General features: G+C 39.2%; 2 protein-coding genes across 3 annotated transcripts in view; one reads left to right on the top strand and one right to left on the bottom strand.

The window, feature by feature from the left end:
• The window catches only part of ZCCHC7 (zinc finger CCHC-type containing 7), a 241,747-nt gene extending 227,703 nt beyond the window's left edge, over positions 1-14,044 (bottom strand). The window contains exons 1-2 of one of the 2 annotated variants that reach the window (XM_008707832.2): positions 13,860-14,044; positions 8,471-9,101 (exon numbers count right to left, since the gene is read on the bottom strand). In XM_008707832.2, the coding sequence (XP_008706054.1) occupies positions 8,471-9,080 (610 nt within the window). In that variant the 5' untranslated portion in view covers positions 9,081-9,101; positions 13,860-14,044. The remainder of the gene's footprint in view (positions 1-8,470; positions 9,102-13,859) is intronic. The other variant, XM_008707831.2, reaches the window with a different exon arrangement.
• Positions 14,045-18,285: 4,241 nt separating this feature from the next.
• On the top strand, positions 18,286-18,795 carry LOC103678477 (60S ribosomal protein L12-like). Its single transcript, XM_040631400.1, has one exon. The coding sequence runs from the start codon at positions 18,301-18,303 to the stop codon at positions 18,793-18,795; it is 495 nt and encodes a 164-aa protein (XP_040487334.1). The 5' UTR covers positions 18,286-18,300.
• The last annotated feature ends 753 nt before the right edge of the window (positions 18,796-19,548 follow it).

Genomic DNA, 19,548 nt, shown 5'->3' with positions numbered 1-19,548 from the left:
TCATTCAGAATTAAACTTTAAACTGAGACCCAAGGGATGAGTAGGTATCAGTCAGGCAAGGTAGGAAGTGATCCCGGTAGAAAAAAGCAGCATTTGTAAAGACCCAGATCAAATAAAATATGACTGATCTGAAAAACTGAAATTCATACAGGTAACTCACTCTACTCAAATTTTGGTTGGTTATCAGGTCTTGGCTGAGTGCTTAATAAATCCCAAGGATTCAGCAATTACCTCTAGATGAGTTCTTCATCCTCTGAAATTGTATCCAAAACTTTTATGTGCATATTTTGGGGGAGTAGGGGGACTTGACACAAAGACAACTACAATATTGGGATGCCTGCCTGGCTCAGTTGGTAGAGCATCCAACTCTTGATCTCGGGGTCATGAATGCAAACCCCACATTGGGGGTAGAGTTTACTTAGAATATATATATATATATAAAAGACTTAATGCACTAAGTCACTGAAAGCCATTATTTTAACTTCAATTTCAAAAGCCATGCTTTTACTTTAATCAAGCCATAATTTCACTTCAACTTCATGTAGTAGTACTATGTAAAAAGCACTACTCTATATGCAAAGGTAGAACTTCAATTAAATTCAACTAAGAGTTACTAGATTATCGACTATTTGTCAATGCTGATAAACTAAAGAAGCAATGTGTCAAATTGTACATACCGAACGAGCTCTATGTTAATGTAAAATTCTATACCATTAACAGTTACGTACTAGGAACTAATACAGCTTCTTCAACATGCTATCTTCTTCGTTCTTCAAAAGTTATTTCTTTTTAAAATCTGAATCTAATTTTTTGCTAAGTTTGAATCTTTCAAAATTACTAAATGAGAAACAAACATTAAGACCAGGAAAAAGTATAAAAGCATGCTTGTGAAAGTACAATTAGACGATTATATGTGTTTGAAATACATTTTAAGACTGTAAAAGTATTTTATTCATCAAACATTTTAAATTACTATTCATTCACCTCTAAAACGTATTTGTTACATGCCTAACGTATCCAGCTTAGAGTAGCGCAGACAACCCAAAAATAGTCCACATTACTAAAAATGAGGACTATCTTTACATACTACTATGGATTGATCTCCAGGCTATACTGTTACAGGGAAAAAAAAAGGTAGAGCTAAGTGTGGTTAGTATACCTCTGTTTAAGAAAGGGGAGAAAGAATACAAAGATATATACATATTTGCTTATATTTTTTTAGTATTAAGAACAAACCAACAATTTTCTCTGAACAGTTATCCATAAGGGGAATGGCAAAAATAGGATGAAGACTGGACAGAAGGTAGACTTTTCTGAATATATTTTACCTTGTCTTGTTGGCTTAAATTTGGAATCTTATAAACATTTTACATAATTATAAAACAAATTTAATTTTTAAAAGGCAATATTGAAAAATAAACATATCCAGAGCAAAATGAAACAAATGAACCTATCCATGGATCTAGTTTATAGCATAATCACAGGGAAAGAAACCTGAATTTAATCAAGCTTCCAGATCTAACTACCAAGTCACATGAAACACAGGGGGCAGGGGAGTATGTCAAACAATACCACAAAACTCAGACTACAGAAAGTTCTAGAGGACAACCAATCCAGTTAATACAACACATAAATTACAAGGAAGAAAAAAAGAGAATTAAAAAATAAAGATGGAATCTATACATTAAAGGACTTAAAGGATAATTTAAGTTATCAATCAATTACAATAAATGGATCTGATTCAAATAAACTGTAAGAAAAAAAATTAAGAGCCAGGATGGGAAATCTGAATGCTGACCGGGTTTTTGTTTTTTCTTTTTGGGTTCTTTTGCGTGTGTGTGTGTGTGTGTGTGTGTGTGGGCTCCACGCCCAGCATGGAGCCCAATGCGGGCGTTGAACTCACAACCCTGAGCTCAGATCAAGAGTCAGACACTTAACTGGCCAACCAGGCGCCCCTGACTGGGTATTTAATAATAAAAGAAATATTGATAATTTATTTAGGATTATGTTTCTTAAGAACTTTTACCTTTCAGAAATATACACTGAAATATTATATATATATAAAATATATATATATATATGAATGAAATGATGGATGTGATGTGCTTCAAAATAATACAGGGGCATGCAGTTATAATTGAGAAAGGACTAGTCATAAGTTGGTTGATGGGACACTGAGTCCAATATAACATTCTATTTTTATATACTTTAAATTTTCCATAATAAAAAGTTAATATTTACTCCTAGAGCTATTAATATCCCTTCCCTATGCAGGAAAAAGGAAAATAAGTAGCTGATCATTCCTCTGTAATTCTTAAATAACATCTTGTCTCTCCCCATTACCTGGCAAGTTTATATAATAATCCTCCCCAAACTTGAGATCCTCCTCACAAATCAAGAAACATGCTGATTTCCTTTGGTGTATCTTTTTCTTCAACCAGGAGATCTACCTTTCTAATACATGAGAATTACAAGTCAGTTGTACTGGAGATAATAAAAGAAAGTAAAGGGTGAGAATTTCAAAAAGGAAAACAAATGACAGTGCAAGCATTGTTATATAAAGAAGCCTTAGGAAAGAGTAAAGAAAGTGAAGGAAAGGAAGCCTAAAACTTAGAAATAAATTCCTACATCCCTCAGCAGAGAAAGCTGAAAGCCAGATAAAACAGGGCCTATGTTTTGGCATGAATTTATTATAAGCAAAGTCCTCATCATAACACTGCATGTACGGAGGAAGGCTAGGCTGAGCAAGTTATGAAACTGTTACATTCGCAAGTCCTCAATGGAACCTCAGGAAGCTAATCAAGAACTTCAGATCAGGGGCACCTGAGTGGCTCAGTCAGTTGTCTGCCTTCGGTGCAGGTCATGATCCCAGGTCCTGGGATCGAGCCCCACGTCAGGCTCCCTGCTCATCGGGGAGCTTGTTTCTCTCTCTCCCTCTGCCTGCTGCTCCCCCGCTTGTATTCTCTTTCTCTCGCTCTCTCTGTCGAATAAATAAAATCTTAAAAAAAAAAAAAAACCACTTCAAATCGGGGCGCCTGGCTGATGCAGTCAATAAAGAATATGACTCTTGATCTTGGAGCTGGGAGTTTGAGCCCCACGCTGGGTGTAGAAATTACTTAAAAAATAAAATCGTAAAAAAAAATAAAAAGAATGTCAAATCATATAACCAGAAAAGTATCAAATATTCAGACAAAGAACAGTAAGGAAAAAAATGTCTCCAGGTAATGTATTATCTGCCTGATTTTGTATTAAAGGAAAATAAATGTGTAAGCATCTCACTGAAACTGAAGTAATGGGGGATGGTCTGAAGTTTCCACAGAGCAAGAATGGTGCTGCATTCATTACTACTAATTTAACAATAGTAAATGGGAAATACATATGTACTAACATAGTCCTTCATTTGTTCGTTACTACCTCAAATTCACTAATCCTGTTTTTTATGAAGTGTTAAGTTTTCAACTACATCTATTATCAGGATTTTAAGACACTTAACTCACATGGTGAAGGAGAGACTTCCATAAATTACTTATAGCTTCTTAGTTTTGGCTTTTTAGAATATATAAATATATTACAGGAGCACCTGGGGGCTCAGTGGTTAAGCATCAGACTCCTGGTTTCTGCTCAGGTCATGATCTCTTTGGTCTTGGGATCAAGCCCTGCATAGTGGCAAGCTGCCCCATCAGTGGGGAGTCTTCTTGAAAGATTCTCTCCGTCTGCCCCATCCCCCAAACACTCAAGTGCTCTCTCTAAAGTAAATAAATAAATCTTTAAATAATATAAATATTACATAAATTTTGTCTCTTCAATGAAACACAAAGCCACTTAAGGCTAACACTATGTCTTTTATCATTTTAAATCTCCTCTATGTATTCTACAGAGTAGATGCCCAATATTTGATCATTTAGCAATTAATACAGAAATAATACATGTCAAAAAATTACTCTAAGTATCATAGGGAGACTGAGTATGGAAAAGACCTCCCCTCAAGGAGTCTGTAATCTCTTTTATCATATTGATAATTTATATATGCCACAGTTTGGGAGTTTGGGGAGGAGGAAGAGCAGTATACCAAACAGCTACTGCTATGGTTTAATAATCATCATTTCAAAAGTATGTCTGAATTTCTACAAATTTCCATCAACATGAAAAAATCTTCTCTCTAAAGACTATTACATAAACTGAACTCAGATCTATTTATGAACAGGATAATAACAGAAAGTAACAGCACATCAGATAAACATCAGTACAGAATATATTGCTTATTAACTGAAAAGAAATAGGATTATGGCATTAGCAGATCAAGGAAATAACACAGGAGATATATATTTGAATATTTGTCAGAGTTTATAAGAGTCAAGCAAGTTAATCTGCAAAATTGCACAATTTGTTTAAATTTAGCTGGAACAAAAAAACAGATCCTAGGAGCAAGGGATAAATTTCAATATGGTAAGAGGAATATACACTGAATGTAAGGAATAAAAAATTACCCGGAATTACTTAGGTCTTGCATCTAATTACTAATGTTACTTATTAATCACGTTACTAATGTTGCAGAAAAGGTGTGATAAATTTATACACATATACCCACTAAACTTTAAGAGAATACCTACCTATAAGAATCAGTTTCTTTACAAACTTAAGTGGATGAAAAGATACAAGGAAAATTTGATGAAAAAAAAAACCATATTAGAGGGGCACCTGGTAGCTCAGTCAGTTGAGCGTCCGACTCTTGATTTCAACTCTGGTCATGATCTCAGGGTCATGGGGTCGAGCCCCGCATCTGGCCCTGCACTGGGCATGGCGCCTGCTCGGGATTCTCTCTCTCCCTCTCCCTCTGCCCCTCCCTACCTGCTCTCTCTCTAAAATAAAATAAAATAAAATAAAATAAAATAAAATAAAATATAAAAGCCATACTAGAAAAACATAAGCCAACATAAGCAACAAGTATAAAAAACAAAATACTAAGAGAAAAAACTGTAAGAAATAACGAACAGTATACCAGCACATCAAAATAGAATATGAAACATCATAAGTGTGTTAAAAACAATAAAGTGGAACCCTCATAAATTACTGGTGGGAATGTATAATGATGCAGCCACTGTGGAAAACAGTTTGGTGGCTCCTCAGAAAGTGAAACATAGAAATCCCAGCTATACTAGGGGCGCCTGGGTGGTCAGCTGAGTGATCAACTCTTGGCTTCAGCTCAGGTCATGATCTCGGGATTGTGGGATCGAGCCCCGGGTCAGGCTCCAAGCTCAGGAGGAATCTGCCCCTCTCTCTCTCCCCCTGCACATGTTCTCTCTAAAATAAATAAGTAAATCTGAAAGAAAGAAAGAAAGAAAGAAAGAAAGAAAGAAAGAAAGAAAGAAAGAAAGAAAGAAAGAAAGGGGGAGGGAGAGAGAGAAAGAGAAGGGGAAGGAACGGAGAAATCCCAGCTATTCTATTTTTAGGTATATACTCAAAATAATACCCAAAATAGGTATTCAAATACCTATACATAAATGTTCAAGGTAGCACTATTCATAATAGCTAAAAGGTGGAAACAACCCAAATGTCCATCTACAGACAAATAAACAAAATGTGGTATAACAATACAATGGAATATTACTCAGCCTTGAAAAGGAATGAAGTACTGACACATGCTACAATATTTATAAACCTCCAAAACATTATCCTAAGTGAAAGAAGTCAGACACAAAGGTCATGTATTATATGATTCTATTTACATGAAATATCCAGAATAGGTAAATCCATAGAGACAGAAAGTGGTTGCCAGGGTCTGGGAGAAGAAGGAATAAAGAGTTCCACGGGTGCAGGGTTTCCTTTGGATGTGGTAAAAAGGTTTTAGAACTAGATAGATGTGATGGTCCCATAACACTGTAAATGTACTAAACGCCATTAAACTAAACACTTTAAAATGGTTAATTTTGTGTTATGCTAATTTCACCTCAATTAAAAATAGACAAATATCCCCTCCTCCAAAAATTCAGTTCAAGAACAATCATGCTTCTTATTGTCTACTTACAACATGAAACACTAAAATTGGTTGCCAGAGATTTCTTTATATACCTGATTACCAACCTTCTTTTCCTCACTCCTATAGGGTATATTTATACCTGACTAAATCTACCATTCCCTTTCTTCTAGAATCCTCATTTCCATATGGGTCAGCTACCCTTTACCCCATTCTCACTACCCCTCATCAATCTCTTTCATTGTGCCCTGAGAAATCCTAGTTCTACTGTTAATCACTTCTCCGTTAACCTGCTCCTCTTTCTGTGGAAAAACCACCTTTCATTTCAATTCATCAAACCTTTCAGTATGTTAAATCTGAAACGACAATAAGATATCCAAATGGAAAAATCAGTAAGGTGGACATGGGAAACTTGAGTTCAAGAAAAGTGGCTCATCACCATGAACACATTAGTGTTTGATGAAACCAGGTGTGATGTCAGGAGAAGGCAATTTAGAGAAAGACTGGGCTAAATGCTTTTGACCTTCTGGACCTTCTGTAATGGTATGCCAAACCCTGGATCATTTGGTTTCCATAAGCTTGCTCTAGACTGCCCAGTATTACTAGAAAAAGTTATGAAATCCTTCAAAGTGAGTTCATTATAAGCTCATATTGTTTCAATTTTGACTGAATACTACTTTTAAGTAATCCTTTTATTCTATTATTGATTTGTCGGCACAATGATTTCCCAACCATGAGCTTCAGACTCCTGGGAAGCTGCATGATTAGTGACCACAATGGGTGCCCAGAGGTATGCACTATATAAAGACATATACATATATATGTATTAATATTTCTCAAATGTATAGACGTTGTGGTTAATAAAACACCATCATGTAAGAGAATAGTAAAATAGTAGCTAATACGCATTTTCTCAATTAACAAATACTAGAAATATAACTACAGTCATGTGGGGGCCCACAAATTGTTGTGAAGTTAAAAAGGTTGCCATCTTCAAAATACTGGGAACCACTGTCTAAAAAGTATTCCCCATAACACTTAAACAAGCTTTCCACACACTAAGCTTCTAAGTAACCCCTGCCTACTTCCACTCCCAATTCTGTTTTCATTTTCCCAAAAAATTCAAACACATCCTCATATATTCCCTCATCTGCAACCCATCTGAATTTATTCTTTCTTCTCTACCTCTATAAATATCTGATAATTTAGAAGCTAACAGTGTGTCTCTTCCCTTTTAAGACAAATTCAGACATACACACCTGTCCCGTCTCTTAATTGGCCCTCACTATCCCAATCCATCAAACAGGTTTAAACTCTCCTTCCAAAGTTTTTTTCCCCGTCTACCTAAAAACATTATCAGATCTACCATATTCTGATAAAACTTCACTTGATTCCATTCTGTGTGCTAGCTACTACTCTATTTCTTTTCTTCCTTTTGCTGTCAACTTCTCAGGGTTGGCCTATGACAGACTGAGCCAGCCACCTGTTTTTGTAAATAAGATTTTGTTGGAATAGTTAGCCCATTTCTTTAGGTATTGTGGCTGCTTTCCCACAAGGGCAAAGTTAAGTAGTCACGAAATCCTATGGCCTGGAAACCTAAAGTTTATATCCTTAAAAAAAGTCTCTCAATCACTGGGGCTCCAAAGCATGACCCACATTCAATATCATCATTTCCTCTGAGAACAAGTAGGTACTATTAAAGGTTTTGGAGCACAGTAAGGTACCATGAGTAAAAGGGCATTTCAAGACTACTAGTTTAACAATAGTGTGCAGGGAAGACGTAAAAGATCATTTAGGAAACTACCGCAAGAGACCAGGCATTAGGCATACAGGGAGAAAAACTAAAGGGAGTTTTTAAAGGAATAAGCATCAAGACTATGTGACAGAGAAGACAAAGCTCACAACAAAATCTCAGTCCTGGAATGATGTGGTTCTAAGAACTTGCATTTCCTCCTGTAGTTTACTGTAGACTTATAGTAACTCTTCAGAGCCTCCTACCTTAGTGACTGTGGAGTTCCTAAAATTTCAATACTAACTTCATATCCTCAGTATATCAGGCATTTCCCATGCTTGCTACCTGGCTAACTCCTGGCTAAGCAAGTCACTTGGGAAGAGGCAGTCCCAACAGAGTTGGCCAAATGAGAGCACAGGACCAATGTCAGAGGTGGATGGAGTACTCACCTGTGATACCAAGCAGAGAGAGAGGGGACTAAGATTTCAGGTCCAGAACTGGCTCTAGCCAAACAGGAAGAAGCAGCTATGAATTTGCTTACAGTAGAAGCAGTGTCTTTGATATTCTGACATACTCTTTCTGATGTTCAGACAGACCACCATTAGAGTAGCCACTGGTAAGAGTCTCATGAGAAACAAGCCAAAAAACAAGACCAAAAGATGAGGAATTAAATGAAGCAGACCCTATTGGTCTTTTGTCTAGGAAAAGCAGTCTTCCTTATTAAAGATGGTACTACTTTTCAAAATGGTCAACGTGATACTAACCTTCATTTACAGAGTTTTCACATCCCACAAGATTGAGAAGGATATCATCATCTTTATCATCAACTTCACATCCCAGCAGCATCCAGTTTTCCACGTTATCACTTTCTGAAATGGTGCTCTCTTCCTCTTCACTTGAACTGACTTCTATAATCATGACCTCTCGGATCGTACCCGGGATCTCTTCAGGTTTAGGCGCCTCAATATTCCTCTTGCATTTCTTATCAGTCAATTTATTAGAATGAAGAGATGCAGGAGGACCTCGAGTCTTTTCTTTTGCTTGGACTCTAAAATTCTTTCTTTTGCATCTGTAAATACTATCTTCATCAGATAAAGTGATGACCTCTGACCCATCTGATAGCTGGATGACCTCACTATCTGAAAGGATAATTAAGTTCTTCTGATTTGGTTTACTACTGGATGATTCAGAATTCCCAGAGTTCTTCTCTTCATGTTCTTCCTCTCTAATGATATTATCAAGATCTTGGGCATAATGAACTTGGCTGTAGAGCTGAAATTCCACCTCACTATCAACACTCAGTTCACTAGATGACTCTTCACGATAAAGGTCATCTTCATATGCTTCTATGGTTTCATAACCACCAAACATCATGGAAAGTCAGCAACCCTGATGCTGTAAAAGAGAAAAGCATACAAAGAATATATTTTAAAACCTCAGATAATGCCTGTTAAGTGCATAACAGTATCACCTTAGAGCTAACTTCTGTGAAAGCCATCACTGTTCTCAATGACATATTAAAATAACTTTTTCTCTTAAGAATACCTTTTTCTAAAGGATTTCTAAATCCTGTTAAGACCTGCTCTAATAATGCCCACCCCTCCCAAATGAAAATTACTACCAACAAACTGAGTTATAATTATTAATGGAAATACCGTATTTTGCAGGTATGCTAGAAAGGAAAGACAGGTTGATCCACTGTTTCAGACACCAATTTTTTCTCTAAAATGTTAAAAATCACAAGAATAGTTTAAGTCATTCTCATTATTCCATCCATTCTTCATCTCTTCCCCTGGTTCTGGTTTTGCATCTCATCTTTTCAGTTATGCATTCTCACATACGAATATTAGTTCAACTTTGACTAAAATCCACTACAGGAAACAACAATCATATAACTGTTTTAGTGCAGATTTTTATTCTCAGTTAAAAAATTGATCTCATGGCCTTTTTATCCTTCACTAAAAGAATACATAAAATATCTGATAAACCTTGGTTTACTTTTGTACTAGCTATAAAGATGTGTATGAAAAACATACTAAGGACCTAAAACTGAGGCAAAACTTCTAGCTGTAGGAGCACTTTACTTTCCTACTGTGGGCATATTATTCTTGCTCATCCTTCAACTCAGCTTCAACATCCCTTTTTCTGAGAAGCTTTCCTTGACCCACCAGACTAAAAATAAGTGTGTCCCTTTTATAGGCTTTTATAGTACTTTACATTTCAAAACACTACAGTTCTAATTACTAATTCAATGTAAATGTCTCACAAAAACAGATCACAAATCCCAGGAGAGCAGAAACTATATGCACTTTGTTAAACAATAGATTCCCAAAGCCAAGCACAGTAACTGGTATTTAGCAGGACTTCCATTAATGTCTGTTGAATTAATGAAAAAATAAATAAATGAACAATATCAACTGACATTTGCTCTTCAGCCCTAATAAATCTAGTATGTGCCTAAAATATGGAAATTATGGTAGGATGAATTTCACAGTTGTCTCCAGTTATTCCAACTATTGTCGTATCATCAACCAAAAATCTACACAGATGTTTCAATTAGGTTCTGATATATTGATCAAAATGAGAGCTCTGGAAAAATAACTCATGTTTGTTCAAAAATCAGGGACAGCTTAAAGAACAATAACAATGACAATTTACTCTTTCCACTTCCTTTTTAGCTATACAAATATAATTTAGAAAAACTAGCTGTTCTTAGTTTACCAATTCACTGTCCAAAATGTCAGGGTGTTCTGATGGTAGTTTTGGTAATATGACCAGCTGACTCTAAGAACCAAATACATAAGAGCCAAAAATGCACTACCATTATGCTGGAGTTTTTTGTTGTTGTTGTTTACAGAAATAAAGAAACCAACTTTTGTCATACACCTTAAATTTACACAGTGCTCTATGTCAATTATACCTCAATAAAGCTGGGAGTAAAAATGATAATTACGTTCTGAGTTAACAATATTGTATACTTCAAATCTGCTAAGACAGTAGGTCTTAAAATGTTCTCACCGGAAAAAAAAAAAAACGGAAGAGGAGGAAGAAAATACGTGAGGTGATGGATGTGTTAACTAATCTAAATGTGGTAGTCATTTCATGTATCAAATCATGATGTTGTATACCTTAAACTTACACAATGGTATCTGTCAATTATAACTCAATAAAGGTGGGGAGAAAAGAAACCAACTTTTAATGCCTTTTTCTTCTAAAAGCTACAATACACCTGTTTCATTCTTACACTGTCCTTCAGGTTGCTATGCTGTTGTTGTCACACAACTTAAATGTGGCTGTCTGAATAATAATGCTCATAGCATTTATCAGTTTATATTGAAATGTTAGCCTCAGAGGAATTCAAATAAAAGATGAATTCTTTCCTTTTTATTTAATAGGTAAATTAATTCTAAAAGAAGTCAAAGGAATTATGCTTCCTTCAAAATCCTCACTGGATCCATACTGATAAAACATAAATAACATAATTCCAGTGCTGCACAGAAAAAATTAAAAGAGCTAAATTACAGAGTTACAAATTTGTACTACTCTTGGAGCCATCCCAAAGGAAAGGGATTAAGAAAAGAGCCATGGGCACACCTGTGAATGTATGCCAAAAATAAACTACAGAAATATAATAAAAACTGACTTCCTTGGGTCTAGGGGTTTATCTCTTTCCTTGAAATGTAGAAAAATGAATTTAACAATTTAGCCCCTATGGCCTTTAAGAGGATTTTGTACCTTCTGTATTTGAAAATTGTGCTCAGCATAACTTGCTCTTCTCTTTATGTAGCTTATGTATGCCAGGGTTAAGGTCTGCCTGAGGCTATTTTGGTTTATGTTTATGTTACTACTTTAATTACATTCAAATGCATTTAATTTTTTTAAGTGTATACTCGCAGGACAAATATGAAATAAATACATATGTCTTGAACCAGAAGACTTCCTCAGCTTTTTAATCATTATACACGATTCTCAAGCATACTTATCTGGATAACATGAGGTCCCTATGAGAGCTACAAAATTTTAAGTCTCAAAGAGACCTTTCTGATTATCTCACACTACCTCCTCAGTTTTCACATAAGGAAACTAAGGTCCAAAGAGATAAGGAAGCCTAACCAAGGTTATGCAGCTGATTAAGAACATAGGACAGATTCAGATTCACATATCCCTGGCTCTTAGTCAAGTGTTCACTAAGATTTTTTTTTTCAATTTTTCAGAATATTTTCAAATAAAGATTAAAGAAAAAAAAAAAACTTTCTTCAAAGCTATATCTGCGTTGGCTCTAACACCTAAATTTATCTCAAAAATATCCATTTCACCTCCCAGTGGAGTATAAAAACTACGAAAAAGGCATAATTTGTCAGTTTCTTACCCAAGAACCTTTCAAGTTGGTACTCAGAGTACAGCAATCCCATGACCAAAAAAGATGGTTCTTGTATAACAACCTACAACACCAGCTTGCGAATGAAATTTATCTATAACATTAAAGTGGCTTAACAAATATAAAACAGCTATAGAGAATAACTGCAAAGGCTTTCACCATTCAAAAGTGGGAGGGGTTTTTTTTTCATTCATTAATAGTTTTTAAACTATACAACTTAAGGCTTATTTAAGCTTTCAGATTTTACTACACTATTTTTAAAGCCAATATGTGTCCTCTAACAGTCTACCAATTGGTCATTCAGGACCTTTTGCTCTTACTTCCCTTCGAAGAACTTTTAGCCTAAATGTTTCTTCTTGATGACACAGGTATCCATCTCAAGATTTAAATCAAATTTACAGCTTGATTTTAAGTCCAATGGTCACTGGAAACTGATTAATAGACAGTTAATTTTCAACTTAAAATTTCTGACATCTCTTAGTGAGCTATCCTGACAGTGACAGATTTGGAACACTACTGAGTCTAGTATTAAAATTTCTGTCCATTCTTCAAATATGATTTTCACTTAGAAGCAAATCTGGCTGTGGTTGGGAATCCAAATGTGCGAAACAACGCTCACAAAAAAAAAAAAAAAAAAAGGAAGACAGAATACAAGATACTGGTGGGAGAAAATTATGCTAAATTTATTCAGACAAGTCCAGCTGTTCTTCGTATACAGTCTTTTTATGATAACAAATCCTATCTCAAAACATTTCCTTCACCTTTCTCAGCCCCTTCTTCCTTTAACTACACAGTGCCTTAGCCTTCTGGCTATTTCTGAATCCTCATTTCACGTCTTCCTCAGTTCATTCCCTACGCTCAGACTCTGGAAAACAGCAATACTGAACTGTCTCCAAAGCCTAACGCTGTCCGAAATATATACACAGCCCACTTCAAAGTCTTTGGATGTAGCAAAGTATTCAAAACACAAAGTCAAGAGTTTTGGAAGGGACCTGAAAGAGTCACTAAATTGCACTCTCTCCTAGAGAAACGGGCTCTGAGAAGCTTATTTATTCCCTGAGCCTAAAGATCTCCTGTGATCTGAAATAGAGGTGAATTCAGCCTAAACAGATATCTAGAGTCACTAGCGAGTCAGAGGTGGAGCCGCGACTAGAGCCAAGGCCTGCTGATTCCCAGCCAGTTTTCCCACAGCACCTGCAGCTCTTAAAGTTGGAAGTTAACTGCGAGCTCACAGGATGTGAAGGATAAAGCAAATCTTAGTGAACACAGTCCAAGTCTCCCTGTTTTACCTGGGGGAAGGGGCACAACTCCCTAAATTTTTCTAGTCCCACAGCTGTAGCTGCTGCTTCTGACAGCAGAGGCTGGAGTTGGGACTGTCCGGTCCTCACAGGCCGGGCTCCCTCAGGGCGGCAGGACCTAAGCGTCTAACGGGCTGACCGGCTTCCCAAAAAAATCAGGGGAATTGGGGGAGGGGAGAAAGTATAACAGGCAGAAACGCCACCCCCACCGAGGCCATGGGCGCCCAGAGCTTTTTGAATCACTACTTCGCCCTTGGCCGGGTAAGGAGAAGCGAACACCCCAGCCGGACAGCTGAGCCGCGTGAGGCAGAACACGACTGAGGGGCCATGAGCTGCACCCTGCCCTGAGCAGGGGCAAGACGAGGGACACGAGGCCTGAGAGGGGACACGCGCTAGCTCCACAGCCCAGCGGGAGAGACTGAGGGCGGGCAGGGGTCCCCCGGCCGCGGGCGGCTGGGGGGTCCGTCACACACATACTCACTGCCGCGGCTGCGACCAGGAAGCACCAACCAGGAACCAAAACGCGTAGAGGGACGGGGAGGGGCGAGGACAAATGAGGTAAGGAAACCGCGTCCGCGCGGACCCGGGAGGAGGGAAGGCACTTCCGGGGAAAACACAGCTCCCGGGAGTCGTCTTCCGTCCCCGCCCACCCTGCGGGCCTTCTCTGCGCGTGCGTAATAACTGTTAACCCTTTCTCTTCCCCGCTGACAATCTTTTGGTTTGCGTTCTTTGCTTTGCCCCTTCCCCTTCGTGGCTTCTTTGAAAGATACCTAGGCTGCATCTATAATGGGGAACACTTGGTTTGAATGACTTGCACGCAGGAGATGCTACTCAGTAAGCAGAACCAGGGAAGAGCGCGCATCCTTTCTGTGCCCAAGAGGAAAACTACATTTCCCATGATGCCCGTGAGGGGGTTCCGGATGGGCTCTGCCTCCTCCACGCTTGACCTCTGGGGCACCCTCTTTGTGCCACGTGGCGTGGAAAGCGAACTGAGACCAGAGTAGGTTAGGAGTGCAGGGACTGGAGGCCCCTTGCGCAGACCACAGGCGCACCTCAACCAATGAGAAACCCCTTTGACAAGAGTCTGGCATCTAGCGCTAGGTGACCTTAGGCAGGTCCCTTTCACCTCTAGTTTGAAGTTGAATTTAATTTGCACTGGGACGATTCTGGCTTTTTCCTAGAATTCGAAGCAATAGATTTAACTCTTTGTGAACCTTGAAGAGCTGCACTCTCTCTTTTTTTTTTTTTTTTTTTTTTTTTTAAAGTAAGCTCTAGTCTCAACCTGGGTCTTGAGTTGGGTATTGAGCTCCCTGGGAGATGAGTCACTTGCTCTACCGACTAAGCCAGTTAGACACCCTTGAAGAGCTGCACTGTTGCTAAAGATTGAAGTTAATACTTGTCCTTTGGAAGCCTCCAGAGGCCACAAGATTGTGTTGCAAGGCTCTGGCTTCTCTTCCTCTTCTCACACCTTATTTCAATACTTAGTAATAATAAACCCATCTGTACAACTTTACATGATGACAAAGCACTTTATCAGTTCATTGATCCTTAGCAACAGTCCTGAAAGATAAGCTTGACATTGGTTCTTCTTGCCAACATTTTTTGAGCGTCTGTTAAGAGGCAGTCAGTTTTAGCAACTGCAGATACAGTGGTAAATTTTTTAGTCTCTGGTCTCCTAGGCTTGAGTCTAGCTGGAAAAACAAAATGCAATTTGGATATAGCCTAAAAGTATGGCCAGGAAAATAATTAGAAATTTTAATCAACACTATGGTAGGTGTTACAGTATTACAGGTTATAATGAAAAGGTAAATTTGGAGGAACCATTTTGCAGAAGAGGAAGCAGGCTTAGAAATGGGTCACAGAGGGGGACCTGCGTGGCACAGTTGGTTGAGCTTCTGACTCTTGGTTTTGGGTCAGGTCGCGATCTCAGGGTCCCTGATGTTGAGCTCCATGCGGGGCTGGGAGCTCAGCAGGATTCTGCTTGACATTCTCCCTCTGCCGCTCCCCCGACCCCTGCCTGTGCACACACCCTCTCAAATAAATAAATAAAATCTTAAAAAAGAAAGAAAGAAAGAAATGGGTCACAGAGATTACTAAATTGTTTAGGTAATGTGTATGGTGTAGAACAAAAGTTATCTCAAAAAATAATGTGTTAAGCTTTTATCAAGTGCCACTCTTACTCAATAAATGCATTATATATAAACCTTTTAAATTTTAAGGTTTTGAGTTTGATTTTTATTTTTCTTTATTTACTTCTTTACCAGTAATCTGTACACCGAACATGGGGCTCAAACTCACAACCCCAACCCCGAGCTCAAGAGTCACACACTCCATCTACTGAGCCAGCCAGGTGATCCTTGAGGTTGATTTCAAATTCCCATTTCAGAAAAAAGGAAACAGATTCAGAGGTTAAGTACCTTGCCCCAAGCCACAAGGTTAGGAAAAGCTCCTAATTACTATACCCAGCCATCCTACTGTGACTCATGCATTCAACAAAGATTTACTACTTTACCATGCTCAAAATGCTTTAGTTCCCCCCTTTAGGTTATGTCAAAAAACCTGTAGTCCTTTGGATGGCACTTCATGAGCTGATTTCTGCCTCCCTGTTCACCACCATGCTGAATCCTGGGCAGGTGCCAGAAGATACTACGCTCTCCCACATCTGTGCCTTTGAAGGCATTCCCACGGCCTCCCACTTCCCTTCTGTCTTTCTAATACGCCCCAACTTACCTTACTATGTCAAGCCTTTCCTAAGGTCAGGAAGACCTTCCAAGTCAGCCAGACTGAACAGGCATTCCTTGCCCTGGGCTATCCTACACTTGGGACAAATCTCTGTCAAGGCAATTGTATTGTGTCTGCCTTACAGTTGTCTCCCAGCTGGATTGTGGACTCCCTGAAGGCAGAAGCCTTGACATATTCATCTCTTTATCTTTACCAGTTTACACAGTACTTGGCAGACAGCAAGCACTCACTAAAGGTGTTAAAGAAATGAAGGCAAACTAACTCCCCATAGGCTCTAAGAACCAAGAACTAGGTGTGGATCCACCAACTGTCAGATCTGTGGGGAAACCATGTCATGACCCCAGATAAGTGGAATGCAGTGTTGTGCTCCACGACATTAAGACAGGTATGGGGCGCCTAGGTAGCTCAGTCTGTTAAGGGTCTGCCTTTGGCTCAGATCATAATTTCAGGGTCCTGGGATGGAGCCCTGCATTGAGATCGAGATCACTGCTCAGCAGGGCGTCTGCTTCTCCTTCTCCCTCTGTGCTTTCCCCCCCCCCACACACACACAGCTCATGCACTTGCACTCTCTCTCAAATAAATAAATAAAAATTTTTTAAGATTGTATTTATTTATTTGTCAGAGAGAAAGAGAGACAGCACAAGCAGGGGGAGGGGCAGAGGCAGAGGGAGAAAGAGACTCCCCACTGAGCAGGGAGCCCGATGCAGGACTTGATCCCAGTACCCTGGAATCATGACCTGAGTCGAAGGCAGATGCTTAACTGACTGAGCCACCAAGGTGTCACTAAATAAATAAAATCTTAAAAAAAAAAAAAAAGATAGGTACAGAGATTTGTGACTAAGGAGAGTAGTGTATATACACACACCTTTTGACCTTACATGGTGAGTTCTCATTTAGATAGTTTTTAGAAATCATGAGATCCAGTCTCCTATTGCAGTAATGGAGAAACTGAAGCCAAGAAAGTAAGAGACATGCCAAGAGTCACCTAGCAGAGGCAGAGCTGTATCTATAATCCTGGTCTCTGAGTCCCTTCCTAAGCCACACACACATAGTGTTCTGTTTCCACCTCCAGCAGTCTCTAGTCCACACTTCTTGAGATCATGGGTAGCTGTATGCAAAGCACCCTGAAGCCTCTCTTACAGAGAATGTTCTAAAGAGCCCATTTATTTGAGGAAGGAAGCACCTGTTTTCCCCCAAGACGATGGCAGTACTGCATCAACAGTGAGCAGCTGAATTGGGGTGAGGGTCCAGGACAAAGCAGAAATCTGCCACAGAGGGCAGACAAGATAGGGGATACACTGTAGCAGGGCCTGGGGGAGTGTCACATATCACTCATCTTTACCCTGCCGTTGCAGAGGGAGGAGCTACCTCCTTTCTTTTATTCCAGTCATAGGTAATACCTAGTACCTCTGAGAACTAACTAATCATTTTGACCTCTTAACAGTTGCCTTTAAATGATTTTTCATTCATTGAGAGCCTACTGTGTAAGAGGCCCTTGCTTGCCACTTCAGATACACTGTCGTCTCTCCCATCCTCACTCTGCAAGGGAGGTGTTAACACATTTTACTTCTATGGAAATGGCGACATTGGTAAGTTCATGTGACTTGCTCTAAATCACACAGCTGGGATTCAAACCCAAGTCTTGTCTGAATCCTAAACCCATGCTCTTTTCTATGCCCAAAGCGGCCTTTCAAAACTAAGCTCTTTGAGGGTAGAGATGCTATCTCTACACCCAGCGCCTGGGTATGAGCAATGCTGTGGGACAACAGCGGAGGGAGCTGCTAGATGCTTAGAATAAGCGGTCACTAAAAAACCAGCAATCCAGCATTCTAACAGCAAAGAACACAAAAGGCAATTCACGAAAGAAATCGGAACGGCCATGATAAGAGGTGTCCAACATCACTAATAATCAGAAAAATGCAAACAATCTCATACACAGTAGATGGGAGTACAAACTGGAAAAACCTTTGAGGGGAGCTATTTCAAGTATGAAAATTATAAGTTAGGTATGTCTTTAAATGTATGTACAAAGATTGTGATAGAAAAAAATGGAAACAACATAAATATTCATCAGTAGGGAATAAAATACTTTCTGGCTTCTGCTCAGAGGAGGCAAAGGTGCAAATGTCTTCAGTCTTCCCAAATTCGGGTTCATCCAACACCAGCCACCTCCACCATGCCACCTAAGTTTAACCCCAAAGGGATCAAAGTCAAATACCTGAGGTACACTGGTGGGGAAGTTAGCGTCATATCTGCCCTGGCTCTGAAGATCACCCCAGAGCTGTCTCCAAAAAAGTTGGGTGATGACATCATCAAGGCAGCTAGTGATGGGAAGGGCCTGAGGATTCCAGTGAAACTGACCATTCAGAACAGACAGGCCCAGATTGAAGTGGCACCTTCTGCCTCTGCCCTGATTATCAGAGCCCTCAAGGAACCACCAGGAGACAGGAAGAAGCAGAAAAACATTAAGCACAATGGAAATATCACTTTTGATGAGATTGTCAACATTGCCCGACCGATGCAGCATCGATCTTTAGCCAGAGAACTCTCTGGAACCATTAAAGAGATCCTGGGGACTGCCCCATCTGTGGGCTGCAATGCTGGTGGCCACCACCCTCATGACATCATAGATGACATCAACAGTGGTACAGTGGAATGCCCAGCTAGTTAAATACCACAAAGGAAAATATTTCAATTAAGGATCATTTGACAACCCCCGCCAAAAGGGAATAAAGTAAACAAGAATACATCTATAGTATTTTTTAAAAAGCTATGCTGCTTTTGGGGGCACCTGGGTGACTTAGTTAATTAAGTGTCTGCCTTCAGCTCAGATCCCAGAGTCCTAGGATCAAGCCCCAAGCCAGGCTCTTTGCTCAGAGGGGAGTCTGCTTCTCCCTCTCACTCTTCCCCTCTCCCACGGCCCTGTGCTGCTCTCTCTCTCTCTCTTCTCTCACTCCCTCTCTCAAATAAATAAATATCTTTTTTAAAAAAATATTTTCTCTCTCCCTCTGCCCCCGCCTCTAAAAAAGGGTACATCATGTCTGAAATTCATTTTCAAGGAGTTGGGGAAGGGAGAGGCAGAGAGAAAGAGGAGAATGATCACACAAATGTGGTAAAAAGTTAGCATTTTGAGAATCTAGGAAAAGGCATATGAGAATTCTTTGTACTAACTTGGCAATTTTTCTCTAAGTCTGAAATTATGTCAAAATATAAAATTAAAAGAAAGGATAAAAAGAATGAGTCAGAATTTGACAGATGGAGAGCACAGAGGAATCTTCTGGCAAAGGAACAAGATAAGCAGAGGAAACTGACAAATGTGACTCTCCTGCACTGAGAAACCACTAGTGGCTCTGAGTGTCCAGGACAGAGCGTGGCGTGGGGAGAAAGGGAGACAGAGGAGAGTAGGTTGATGAGCAGCTGGGCC

This window comes from Ursus maritimus, unplaced genomic scaffold (assembly GCF_017311325.1).
Source record: "Ursus maritimus isolate PB19 unplaced genomic scaffold, ASM1731132v1 scaffold_17, whole genome shotgun sequence".
NCBI classification, from domain to species: domain Eukaryota; kingdom Metazoa; phylum Chordata; class Mammalia; order Carnivora; family Ursidae; genus Ursus; species Ursus maritimus.
The sequence above is the reverse complement of the archived record's forward strand: the minus strand, read 5'-3'. Positions and strand labels throughout refer to the sequence as shown.